This window comes from Crocodylus porosus, unplaced genomic scaffold, assembly GCF_001723895.1.
Source record: "Crocodylus porosus isolate Cpor-Errol unplaced genomic scaffold, CroPor_comp1, whole genome shotgun sequence".
NCBI classification, from domain to species: Eukaryota; Metazoa; Chordata; order Crocodylia; family Crocodylidae; genus Crocodylus; species Crocodylus porosus.
This window is the reverse complement of record NW_017728922.1, coordinates 17,240,975-17,254,208: the sequence shown is the minus strand read 5'-3', so window position 1 is coordinate 17,254,208 and position 13,234 is coordinate 17,240,975. Positions and strand designations below refer to the sequence as shown.

The following is a 13,234-nucleotide window of genomic DNA, read 5'->3' as shown; positions in this document are numbered from 1 at the left end:
GGAGTGCAGTGCCGCCGTCCTAACTGTCAGCATGCTAGGCTGCGCGCGCTCACCGAAGAGCTCCCTAAAGGCAGGAAAGACCCTGGTCTTCGCTCCACCTTCCGAGGGCTGCCCTGTGCGGTGCCTGCCGCTACACAACAATCCTGAGAGCCAAGTCCCCTTTGCCCACTCTGAGAACAAACAAACTACATCAGATTCCTCTTGCTGCCCACCGGCCGAGGCTATATCAAAGCCTCAGCCCCTCCGGGGGAGTACTTCCGGGGTACGCCGAAACACACCGGAAGTTCTTCCCCGGAAGTGCTTGGCGGTGCAGTGGTGCGTATTGCTAGGCCGCGGGTTTGTGAAGCGGCGGCGCCCGAGGAGCTGCCATGGCGGACGTGACCGCACGGAGCCTGCAGTACGAGTATAAGGCGGTGAGTCCCGTGGGGACCTGGGCCCGCAGCCGCGCGGGGCTGGAGGCCGCAGCCGGGATCGGGACCGGTCGCGCCAGGCCTCGTGCCGGGACACGGAGCTGGTCGGGCTGTGTGTTTCCATCCGTTGCTTTGAGGCCTCCGTCGCACGGTGTCAACATCGTGCTGCTTGCGAAGGGGTGGGGGGTCGCACAACAGAAGCAGCTGAGCCACACCTGCGGAGGAAGTATCACGTCGTGGAAGTAGCACTTAGCTGTGCGAAAGAGCCAGCCTGCTCTGGGGTCATGCTGGGGGCAGGTATAACAGTGCTACCTCTGGTTTTTCTACTGTTGTTTGACTGTGTCTGACGGGACCCCAAGAGAACAAACTCCTGACTGAGGGAACAGGGAAACTGAGTCATGTCTGTGGACCTGTGGCCTTTCCTGAAGTTGCCTTATGCTAATCACTGGCCTGTGCCTCTCAGCTCCCTTAAAACTGTCCCTTGCTGTCCTTTTTTCACTCGAGTCACAGAGCAGCGGGGCTGAAAGGAATCCCCAGAATGTGTTGGGGGATTCCATCCAGAATGTGTTGTCCGGCCCCTGCCTGGGGCAGGCACAGGCCTACTCAAACCACCCCAGACAATTTCATCATCTAAACTCAACCTAAGGCTACCACCAGCCCTGAAACAACCCAGACCTAACACCTCACCCTGCCACAGAGGAAATGGGAACCAGAGCAGCCAATGTCCTGCTGCTGTAACAGTTAACATTGTTACTATCCCCCCAAGAGCTCCCAGTGCCCCACCTGCTCCATACCAATCTGACGGGGGGTAGGGGGGGCAAGACCTGGGTTTGAGTCCCAGCAGCATTGGCACAGCCCAATCCCCATCCCCAGCCTGGGCTGCAGCCAGCATCTCTGAGGGAATCTTAAAGCCCCCCTGACTCAGGTAGTGGAAAGTGGGGGGCATCCAGCACAGCCTGGGAAATCCTCGTAGTAGAGCACAGGCATCACTATGCCAAGATCATCCTTGCCCTGTGGCTATATGAATTCTCCTTCAACTCCTCCAGCAATGGAGAGTCCACACCTCCCCTAACCACAGGCATTGCTACACCTAGATCATCCCCAACCAGTGGCTATTCTCCCTCTCCTTGCGCTCTCCATCACTGGAGGAGTTCACAGCTTCCCTGTGCAGTCTGCAAACAATCCACATCTGATGGAGCAGATGACAAACAACAGGGGTGATCGTGGAGGGAAATTTGGAGTGCAGGAGAGATTCATTGTTCACTAAACTGAGGCACTATGTTGCAGCTCCCTCGCTTTCTGGTGCAAGTATGTTTGAGCAGCTGTGGCACCCGCTGCACTTTAGAAAGTGCAGAGGTCTTCTGCTCTCAAGCTCCTGTGCTGAAGTCAAATAGGGAGAGAACAGTTTCTCTGAGGGTAAACTCCTACACTGCAACTGTAACTCCAAGCAAAGCTTTTCCATTAATGCCCTCCAGGTATTAGAAGGGGTCCTCCAGGAAGGTAAGAGCCAGGGTGGATTGATTTAAATCAAAGCAATTTAAATCATTAATTTAAATCACCAAGAGAAAACACTGATTTAAATCAAGTTTCCCAGTGATACTTCTTCACGTATTTCTTAAACAATGGGACATCTGATCCCTAAAACACGTTAATTTACAAATCAATACAGCATTTTACAACATCTGTCCTTAAACTCTCTTTTTTAATTTTCAAATTTTATTTACTCTAACAGACAAGTCATCACAACACTAAATGTATGCTGTCCTTAAAACTTATGCAGCTAGGTCCCACTGCCTTTTGTATTCATAGACTGAAACAGAAATACAAGTTTTCCTGGTTTTTTAAATCCCAGTTGATTTCTTAGCTTCTTTGAGTGAATACCAAACGATGAAAATATTCTCTCTATGCCTGCGGAGGAAACTACTGCTGTGAAAAATTAGCTTAGCAACTGAAGGAACTGTGTCTCAAGGTGCCTGACTAATGATTTCCACCAATTCAGGGGAGTGACTTTGTTCAAAACATCATCAGTAAACCATGTACTATTTAAATGGTTCCCCTCCAGCTCTGAAATTTATTATGACTGGCATAACTGAGGAGTGATTTTGAGATGCCCATGCCATGGCAGCATTATCATCTTCAAAAGTTACGCATCTGCCTTTATATTTGGGGTTGAGAATGTTGGCACGAATATGAGGTGGAGTTGGTGCTTGATCCATTCGCTTCTTTACTGCCTGCAGTTTAACTTTCTGGTTAGGTATTTCTTTCCTCAATGTCTCTTGAAGTGCCTTCCAAATTTCGACAGCATCAGCAATGCAGCAACAATCTCTCTGAAGTTTGTTTAAGGCTATGGATGTAGGCTTCAGTATACTGAGCATATCTTCTACATTCCTTAATCCGATGTTAGTTACTTTGGATGAGATACTTCCATCGGTTTTTATCATGGTTTTCTTCACAATTTTTTTTATGAAAAAAGTCAGTTCTTAATAAATTGTTCAAAACAATGAACCACAGAATTCCACTGAACATCTTGAGAGAGAATTAGTTTGGATCCTCCTGCTTTCTTCAGTGAAGCTGAAGCAAAATGGTTGTTACGGAAGTACTTTGTGATTTCAACATTTTCTTTTATTCCTGGAGAAGTAATTAAGTCTTTGGCTAAAAGTTGCATTAAATGGACACTGTAGCCCTATGTTATTAAGGAGCATCCTTCCATTTCTTCTTCTAAGTATCTTCTCATTTTTGCCAGCTTTGCAGCATTGCCTCTGACAACTGCACATGTGACAGTTTAATTTTTGTTCACAGTTTATTACAGCTTTCACTGCCCCTTCTTTTAAATGTTCTGCTGTGTGGGCATTTCCCAGTGTATCTGTTGTTTCTGAAACTTATGCAACCTGTTGGGGGATCGCTGCATATGGACGTGGCCCTTGACATCCTGATGACATTCACCTGTCCGTGGTTGTCAGGAATGCCTTGACCAGCTAGTCAGACTCTAGTCTCCACTTAATTCTCGCCTGCCATGACTTGATGAAATGTTCTTTTGGGAGGTGATGTTGTTTTCACGAGTCTGATTATGGCGCAAAGTGCCCTCCAAGTGGGGCTCCAACCTCCCCTTTCACACCAGCTGTAAACCTACCAATTGTTACCACGGTATCAGGTATAATCCAGAATATGTGTGTATGGTTGGCCTGGCCGTTTTTTCTGACTCGAGGCCAATTATCATTTTTCTTCTGGATAGTTATCTCTGGCAAAAAGGAAGAGTCTTTAAATTGTCCAAACTTTGGACCCAGGCATATTTGCCCAGTCTAATAAATCAGAACAATCCTGTTTCTCCTTGTCTTTTGTTCTTCTCCTCCCCAAAGCTGTAGGGCTTCCATCACTCGGCAGGAAAAAAAAAAGAAAATAACTGCTGTGGGGAAATCCTCCACTTGTTAGTGAGTAGAAGAAAATGAACTCAATGCTTCTAGCGCTGATACCCCACAGGTATAGCCACAGTCCCTCTTCAGCAGGCTTGGCTTCACTCCTGGGGTCCATTAATTGCCCTCATTAAGGTGAGACAGCCTCCCTTTGGGGCTACGCAACCTCCTAATCCACATTGTCAGTGGAACTTAAAAGAAGAAGAAAACCTCTCCTGTATATTCAGGTTTCCCTCTGGAGTCTACAAGCTTTGGGCTTTTAATACTTGCTGTGATTGGCAGACAGCAGCACTCACAGAGCTCTGAGCTCACAGACGGTTGTGGTCTCAAGTCCCATTCCCAGGGAATAAGCTCTCAACCAGAGCCTCCATTCTGCCAGGGCTCTCTCTCTTCCCTGCCCTCCTTCTCCAGGGAGAACTCCCTGCCTGAAGTAGCCCCAGGGCACCAGGAGGAGCCAATGCCACGCACCTGGTGATCTGGTAAATTCAGTTTTGGGCACCTCGGGAGTTCCCTCCTCAGCCTTGTCACTGCCCTCTCTGGTAAACCCTGGCCAGGATCATCTTTCTCTTCCGAAGAGGTGGTACTGACCTCTTCACAAACCCATCTTCTTTTGTCTCGGAGGCATGTATTACTGGATCATTGTGTACATCAAGGCTTAAACTGGCAAATTTCCCCTTCAGTATTTCTTGCATGCTGTTTAAGTTCTTTCTCATACGTTGTATCTAGCAGCCTTCCACCAATGTCTGCTCTACTAGGTGAGTGTAGCCTGGTCATAAGGACTCAACCATGTTAATAAAGTGTTTATTGTTAACAATGCGAAAAGCAGAATTTATGGCATAAATGAACTGAGCAATCTTTTCATCTATGGTGTCTTGTTGGTATTTGCTGGTCCTTACTACAAACCCATCCATGTTGGTCGTTTTACTGGATGACTGAATTCTTTTACTTGCTACTGGTACTTTGTTGTCTGAAATATGTCTAGTTGTAGCACTGCTGCTACAAGTACCAATGGATGACTCTGAAGTTGTTGCAGATGGACAAAGTCTCTTATGCTTAAATGGGATCCTGAAACAAAAATGATTTTTGAATAGTTATTCTTCTCAGTTCTTCTTACTCTATTATTCAGTTAATCATTTACATTTTTTTCAGCAAGAATGCAGATCCAATTCCAAATTACCAAAAAAGGCTAAGACTGACTGCACTTAGAGTCCGCTTAGTTTTGGAGTAAGCCCCATTGAACTCACTGGCGCTTCTGGGTTTTTTTTGAGAAAACAAGTATAGGATGGGATTCACTTGGGGAAGCTGAGTTATGCTGAAGTAAAATAGAGAATAGACTTATGGCATCACCATTAAGGTCTGGGGCCATGATGGTCCAAAATAAGGTGCATATATTATGTAATGTCAAATAAGAAAATGACACTCATGGGCAGCTGGCAACTCTAGATTTTTCTTACTGCAGCTTTCTGTACTGTAAATTTCTGTGATAGATTCTAAACCTAGTTAACTACTTAAACAAGCCATGAAGATTAGCTAAGCTAAACTTTTTTTTCTAGCAACTGCAACATACTGAGCTTGTAAGTGTAGGTTTAGCAAGTTTGTGATGAGATTTAATTGTAACTGTTATTTTTAAATGAGAGAGAAATTTAGTATTTTATTGAGGATTTTTAATTTAAAAAGAACAAACAGATTTAAATTAAAAAAAAATAAAAAAATATATTTTCAAATCATTGATTTTTATCCACCCTAACAACGGCTGGTCTGTGCTCCAGTGTCTTCCCACTTGTGTGAGTGTGCGCATGTGCATATGTGCATTCTGGTGGCTGGTCAGTAATAACTGCTGTCTCTAGCTAGCAGAGATGTGCCAGTCTAGGTGAGACCTAATTAACTCCAGGTAGATAACTAGGCTGGAAAAGGAAAATGATCAGGGAGCTCTTAGGATGTAAAGCAGCTTTGGAAAGCAGCATTCCTTGGTGCGTTCTGGCTGTTCCATGGGTATTTAGCTGTGATGGGCTTGTGGCAGTGCTGAAAGCATGGTACTCTCATCCTGGAAAGCAGAAATGGTGGTAACTCCTCCTGACCCTTATCTCACTGTGCTCTGATCCTTACCAGAACTCCAACCTCGTACTTCAAGCAGACCGCTCCTTGATTGACAGGACCCGGCGAGATGAGCCCACGGGGGAAGTGCTTTCCTTGGTGGGGAAGCTGGAAGGGACACGCATGGGTGACAAAGCACAGAGGACCAAACCCCAAATGCAGGAGGAGCGGCGGGCCAAGTGAGTGGGTTTAGGCTCTGCTTTTTCTGTGGATTTTGGCACTTGACAGAGCTTCAGTTTCCCCACAGATCCAGCCTGACATAAATTTGGAGCAAAACCAATATATATCTGATGCCACCGGTATTGACCTCCAGTGAGCTGGCAGGTTGGATCACCACATGGCAACTTCTGTATCTGGAGGCTGTGCTGCTCCCTGTGCCTTTCAGAGCTGCTATGTTGGCATGGCCAGCATGTGGCAGGCTGGCACTGCTGCCATGCTTCAGATATATCTGGAAGCCGTGCCTGATGCCTGTATTCCTGCTCGTTGCCCTGAGACCACTGCTGCACGTTACCTACAGTATGCAGTTTGGGTGGGGGGGAGGTTACGCAATAAAAGTACCTCAGCCACACCCGCCAAAGAAGTATTACAGTTAGAAATGGCCATCTACCTATCAAAAAAAGATGGCCCGCTCCCAGATTCGTGTTGGGGCAGGCATAAGAGTACTACAGCTGGTTTCTCTCCCACTTTTATTCAACTGTGTCTTGCAGGACTAATGATCTAGTGAGTAATAAATAGGCTGATTTTGGCCACAAGACAAGGTAGCTGATTGAACTCCCATTGAGCCATATAGTGTATGCAGGCTCCTTCAGAGAGGCACAAGCACTGGTTCCGTGGAGAACCCCGGCTCCCAGCTGCTCTGTCACTGACAAAAGTTTCTCCCTTGCTGAACAAGGTCAGGCAGGGGTGGCCAGAGAGCATAGACATGCTCTGTGGCATGCGGAGAGAAGGGCAAGCAGTGCAGTGGCAAATGGGACAAGGGCAGGGCGTTAGGTGTGCCTCTCTCTCTCTCTCTCTCTCTCTCTCTCTCTCTCTCTCTCTCTCACTGCTTGCCTCTCCCTCTGCCTACCTGCCTCTCTGTTTGTCTCTCTTGCACTCTGCCTGCCTGCTGCACACGCTCTGCCTACCTCATGTCTCGCATGCTCTGCATCATCTTTGTGTGTGTGCCCCTCTATCATGTCTTTGATGTAATATAGCCTCCTGATTAGCAAAAAGCACCAAATTCCTCCTGAAAGTTCCATTGGGTTGTAAAACCGCATGCCTTAGCAGTTCTCATAACCTGCAAGAATGACCCTTTTTTTAGGAAGTGTCCTAAAACACGTATGTAGCCCCAGATTGAAATCCCAGACTAAAACCAGCTGGTGGGAACGCCTTATTAAGAAGGGCAATTCAGGTCAGGTCATTGGCATTCAGAGCTGTTTCTGGTACCCTACACTTAGTGCCACACTTTGCATCACTTCGGGTTGCAGTTCAGTCTAAATGTTTTGGTTCCCAGCTAAAAATATTCAAGCAACGCCCTTAGCAGTATAATTCAGGGCCAGCCTTGCTGTCACCCGAACAGTGTGATGCCACATGCTCTGAAGGGTGAACGATTCCTACTTAAAATGTTGCTCCCACTAGGAAGGTGAGGGTAAAAGCTGGTGAGAAGTGCCCCCCAGTGATTTTTTTTTAATGGGTATTTGCAAGTGAGAGCCAGTTCCCTGCTTCTGAAGGGCTTCAGCTTTGCTCTCCTCCTGTGCCAGCCTTCTAACCAGGAGCCAAAATAGCTTGTCTCCCGATTTGATTGTATAACCCTCTTTCTTTTTCCCACTGGTCAGGAGGAGGAAGCGTGACGAGGACAGGCACGACATCAACAAGATGAAGGGCTACACCTTGCTGTCGGAGGGCATTGACGAGATGGTGGGGATCATCTACAAGCCCAAAACCAAGGAGACTCGGGAGACTTACGAAGTGCTGCTGAGCTTCATTCAGGCAGCCCTTGGGGACCAGGTAAATCCCCGGCCCAGCCGGTCAGAGCACTGTCATTCTCACTACTTGCAAGGTGCACACATGGCAACTGAGTGGAGCTCTTAGGACTCCTGGGGCCTTGAGTGGGGGAGAATTGCAGCTCAGACTGTGCAACTTCCTGAAGTTTGGGCCCTTTCTCCTCTTGCTCCCTAGAGAGATGGGTGAAGGCTTTGCAAGGCTAGGTGATTTGGGGGTTCATAGGCCTGAAAACACCTCCATGTGATAAACCTAGAGATCTCCAGTAGCAATCCATGGTGTCAAAGCTATTCCACTCTGCTGTGGGCTGGCTACTTTCTTTGCTATGAAAGAATGGCTCCAGAATTCTCTTTGTAGTCAAGAAAAGTGAAAGGAAAGGGCTGGTTTCTTTCCCAGACAGGGCCTGGAGTCTGACAAGGTTGAGACCCACTGGTCTACATAAAATTCTGCAAGAGCCTTGGACTTGCTGGAATGCTGGTGTACAGCAGGGGGTCAAATAGAAGCATCAGATGCAAGACACAGGAGATGATTGTGCTCTACTCAGCACTGGTTAGGCCTCATCTGCAGCACTGTATGCAGTTCTGGGCTCAAAATTTTAAAAGGACATAGTGATGTTAGAGAAGGGCCAGAGGCAGGTGACAGACAATCAAGAGCTTGAAAGGCAGTTCCTACAAGGAGAGGCTGAAGGAGCTGGGCTTGGGGAAAAAGGTGTCTAAGAGAGGACGTGATAGCTTCAAAGACTTGAAGGGCTGCCATAAAGGAGGAGGAAAACACCTTTTTTCTCTTGCTTTAGATATTAGGAGGTGGACTGATGGCTTGAAGATGCAACCAGTAGAGTTAGATTGGATGTCCAGAAAAATGTCCAGCAGGACATTGACTGCTGTGGTTTCCCTGCTTTACCTGTGGCAGGTATTAAGTGAGTGCTATGTCAGGGTTGATGGTAGTCTTATGTAGAGCTTAGATGCTGTTTTTTTTGGGGTGGTTTGGACAGGGCTGACCCTGCCTCAGGCAAGGGGTTGAATTAGATGTGGCCTCTGGAGATTCCTTCCAGCCCTACTTCTCTAGGACTCTGCAACTCACCTTTGCCCCAGCCCAGGGGCGTTGCTGTGTTTTAGGCAGCTGACTTTCCTGATATGGTGTCCTTTATGGAGCCTGTTGTCATAGAAAGCACACTCTTAGCATTTGTCCAGAGATGCCATCATTTCATGATCACTAAAACTGCTTATCCCAGCAGGGCAATGCACCCTTAGGTCAGTAGAAGCCAACGTGCTCAAGTTACTAGGCTAGTCCCCATTCCTCTTGCAGCCCCGGGACATTCTCTGCGGAGCCGCTGATGAGGTCCTGGCTGTGCTAAAGAATGAGAAGCTGAGGGACAAGGAGCGGCGGAAGGAGATTGACCTTCTGCTGGGCCAGACAGACGACACCCGGTACCATGTGCTGGTGAACCTGGGCAAGAAGATCACAGACTACGGTGGTGACAAGGAGATCCAGAACATGGGTAAAGGCTGTGGCATGGCTTCCTTGCATGTGGTAGTTGTAATACAGGGTGGGAGAACCCCTCTTGGCCTGTGGTACAAGAGAATTTTACATTGGGTTAGTGTGTTCAATTAGGGGGAGCTAGAAACTGAGCTCTGGGCTGGGAAATTTTCTTCTCTGCAGCATGGTTATTAACTCACTGCACGTGGAAACTAAGGGCTACACCCCACTCTCTCCCAAGCTGTGCACACAATTCTCTTCAGTGTCTGCTCCTCCTTAAAATCCCCTCAGGCTCCCCTGGTCTGAATCTGGCCTGTAAGCCATACACTTGGCCCCACCTGCCTCTAAATGGTGCTGCAGAGCTCTGGATTGACCTTGAGTTGCCTTATCCTTTGCAGATGATAACATTGATGAGACCTACGGTGTGAACGTGCAGTTCGAATCTGATGAAGAGGTAAGTCAGCAGTCACCTCTTCTTGCCATCCTTTTGTGCTGCTGGCTCTGGAGTGGGCTTGTTCTCTTTGGCTTTGCCACTGGAGCAGCTTGGGCTTTGACTGACTCAGCTGTGTTAGTGAGGGGAGGCTAGGCTGGATGTTGCTTTAAACATTGCTTCTTGGCCCTGAGAGGCTGCCTACAATTCTGCGAAGGGAGGCATAGTGATCTGAATTCCGTAGCACAGCTCAAAGAGCCAGATGCTTGCCTTATGCCTGCCATCCAGCTCCCAACTTAGCATTCCCTTGGTCTCTCTCTTCACACCTGTTTCATTCAGTGCCTATTTTAGAGTGCACTGGACTGCTTTATGCTACAGATGCACTCTGGCAAGGAGCTACACTTCAGAACTTTGCCCTTTGCCAGAGTCTGAGGGCCAGAAGAAAAATTAACTGGGATGGTCCCTTCAGGAAAAATAGACTTGTATTTCTAAGCCCACTCAAGTCATTTGAGCTCTAAAAAGAACTAACACAGAAAATGTCTCTGTATAGAGCACTACAAGAAACTTGGCATCATTGGCAGAAATTACAATATTTATTTGCATACAACACTCACCTGTTCCCCCAATTAGTTGTATACTATTGCAGGGGGTGGCATGTCTTAAACAAGGAAACAGATTCAGGGGTGGAGGGCACTTTTTTTGTTTTTCATTCCACCTTACCATACCAAGGTATGTATTTTATTTGGAGGTGTGTGGTTACAAAGAAACATGGAACTTTTTCCAGGCCCTGACAGGAAACATTGAATCATGTACATGGTAGCGGGTTCTGAATGGACCTGAGTGTCACAAGACAGGTGAGGTTTCCTGACACTGAACTCTGCTACGTTCTGTGTCCTGTAACATATAACTGATGTGAGAGAACCAGCTTTGTTAGACTGTTCCTTTACCATCATGCTTCAGGCTGTAGCTTATATGGGAAGGCCTAATGAACTCAGTGCATTATTTTTCTACTAACGTTGGGATATATCCAGTACTAGCTACTGCTAAAGGTTCCAACTGATAGCAGCAGTCTGCACTTCTGGTCAGCATGGTGATGAAGAACCTTATTGCATTTAGCCAGCAAATGCCTCTCCTGCTATCCTACAAAAGTCAAGCAAGAGCAGCTCCAGTGTTGGCCTGGCTGTAACCTATCCTGTGTGACCCTTAGTTTCAGTCTCTGTCAGAAAAACACAGCCAGTGCCCTTCCCTGCAGAGCTCTGTGTAAAAGATGCAGGGCTCCTAGAATTATATAGAAGTTGGGTTGGAAGGGACCTCCAGAGGTCAAATCTAGTCCAGCCCCCTGCCTGAGGCAGGATCATCCCTGTCCAAACCATCCCAGGTAAATCCATCATCTAAACTCTTCACGAATTTACCATCAACCCTGACACAACACAAGACATCAAACCTGCTACAGGTTATGCACGGGGACAACAGCCTATGTCCTGCTGCTGTAAAAGGATATTAATGTATGCTCAAGAGATCCCAGGTAGAGACTGTTCCCTAGAGGAAGTCAAAACCTCCCTCAGTCCATACTAATCTCACCATGAGGTAAAATTCCCTCCTGACCCCAAATGCAGCCTGTCTGACCCTGAGCAAAGGGGTAAGACCGTCTAGCCAGGAACATCCAGGTTTGAGTCCCAGCAGGAGCATTGGCACAGCCTGGTCACCATCTGCAGTGTATTATACCATGTGAATGGGGAAGCTGAGGCCTGCAGGGACATGACTTAGGTAAAGTCTTTTAGGAAATCCTGTCATAGAGCTGGGAACAGAACACAGCCTTGCCTCCTGGTCAGTTGCCTTCAGTGGAGTCCTCTCTAGCTGTTTACGCAAATGACATGTCCATCCCTCCTGCCCATGGAAGGAATTAGCAAGTGTTTCCAGAGGGCATTGCTCTCACCAGCACTGTCTATTCCAACAGGAGGGTGATGAGGATGTCTACGGTGAAGTGAGGGATGAAGCATCAGACGATGACATGGAGGGGGATGAAGCTGTTGTCCGTTGCACCCTCTCAGCTAATGTGAGTTCCTTGGGGGTGTCGGTTTGAAGCCTGGATCTCTGATGTTGGGCTTGAGACCAAAGCAAATGCCGGGGTGCTGTTCCTTGGTGGGACCCAAGCAGCATACATTCAGCTCCCAGGGCTTAGCTTGATACATGAAACCCAGGGTATATCAGAAGAGACATAGGGAAATCAGGCTGGAAGGGACCTCCAGAGGTCACATCTGTGTCAACCCCCTGCCTGAGGCAGGATCAGCCCTATCCAAATCATCCTAGACAAATCCATCATCTAAACTCTTTGTAAAATTACCCTCAACCCTGATACAATACCTGACATCACACCCAATCCTGCCACAGGTAAAGTAGAGGAACCACAGCAGCCAACGTGCTGCTGCTGTGAAAGGTTTTTAATATAAATTCAAGAGACACCAAGCTGAGGCCGTGCCCCTGCTACAGAGGAATGTAACCCCTCTCTCCTCGCCTCTCCCACCTAATCTATCCAAGTCTGAGCAACAGGTAGAATTCCTTCCTGACTCCCAGTGCAGCGTTGGTCTGACCCTGAGCAGAGGGACAAGACCCTCTAGCTAGGACTCTCCAGATTTCAATCTCAGCAGGAGCATTGGCACAGCCCAGTCACCATCCCCAGCCTTGGCTGTAGCCAACACCCAGTACCACTGAGGAAAGGTTAAAAAAGACCCCTGACATGTAGCAGCAAAGCTTCTCCCACATGTTGCATATATTATGCAGTTGGTCAGTTATTTATGCAATAAATTAAACCTGCCACACATGAAAAGTAATTATCATGCCACAAAAATGGCTGTCCAGCTAAAACCCCACCAGCTGTGACCAGGTCACCAAATCCTTAGATGCAGAGGTAGCAATGGACATAGTCTTCCTGGACTTTCGGAAGGCCTTCGACAGTGTTTCTCACCCCGTTCTCATTAAGAAACTGGGGGACTGTGATGTCGACACCCACACAGTCAAATGGGTCGCCAACTGGCTGGAGGACCGCACCCAGAGAGGGGTGGTGGATGGGTCATTTTTGACCTGGAGGGATGTGGACAGTGGGGTCCCCCAGGGCTCTGTCCTTGGGCCCGCACTGTTCAACATCTTCATCAGTGACTTGGATGAGGAGGTAAAAAGCACTCTGTTCAAATTTGCTGTTGACACTAAGATGTGGGAGGAAGTGGGCACACTAGAAGGGAGGAATAGGCTACAATTGGACCTAGACAGGTTACTGGGGTGGGCGGACGAGAATAGGATGGGATTCAACACTGACAAGTGCAAGGTGCTGCACCTGGGGAGGACAGTAGTGTACCTACAGGCTGGGGCACTCCCTTCTCATCAGTGCAGAGGCAGAAAAGGATCTTGGAGTCATCATTGATGCCAAGATGAACATG

General features: G+C 47.7%; 1 protein-coding gene across 1 annotated transcript in view; it reads left to right on the top strand.

Moving 5' to 3' along the window:
• Positions 1-281: 281 nt before the first annotated feature.
• The window catches only part of SNRNP200 (small nuclear ribonucleoprotein U5 subunit 200), a 45,153-nt gene continuing 32,200 nt past the window's right edge, over positions 282-13,234 (top strand). The window contains exons 1-6 of the mRNA XM_019539755.1: positions 282-413; positions 5,930-6,093; positions 7,729-7,900; positions 9,200-9,392; positions 9,769-9,824; positions 11,758-11,856. Coding sequence (XP_019395300.1) covers positions 369-413; positions 5,930-6,093; positions 7,729-7,900; positions 9,200-9,392; positions 9,769-9,824; positions 11,758-11,856 — 729 coding nt within the window. The 5' untranslated portion in view covers positions 282-368. The remainder of the gene's footprint in view (positions 414-5,929; positions 6,094-7,728; positions 7,901-9,199; positions 9,393-9,768; positions 9,825-11,757; positions 11,857-13,234) is intronic.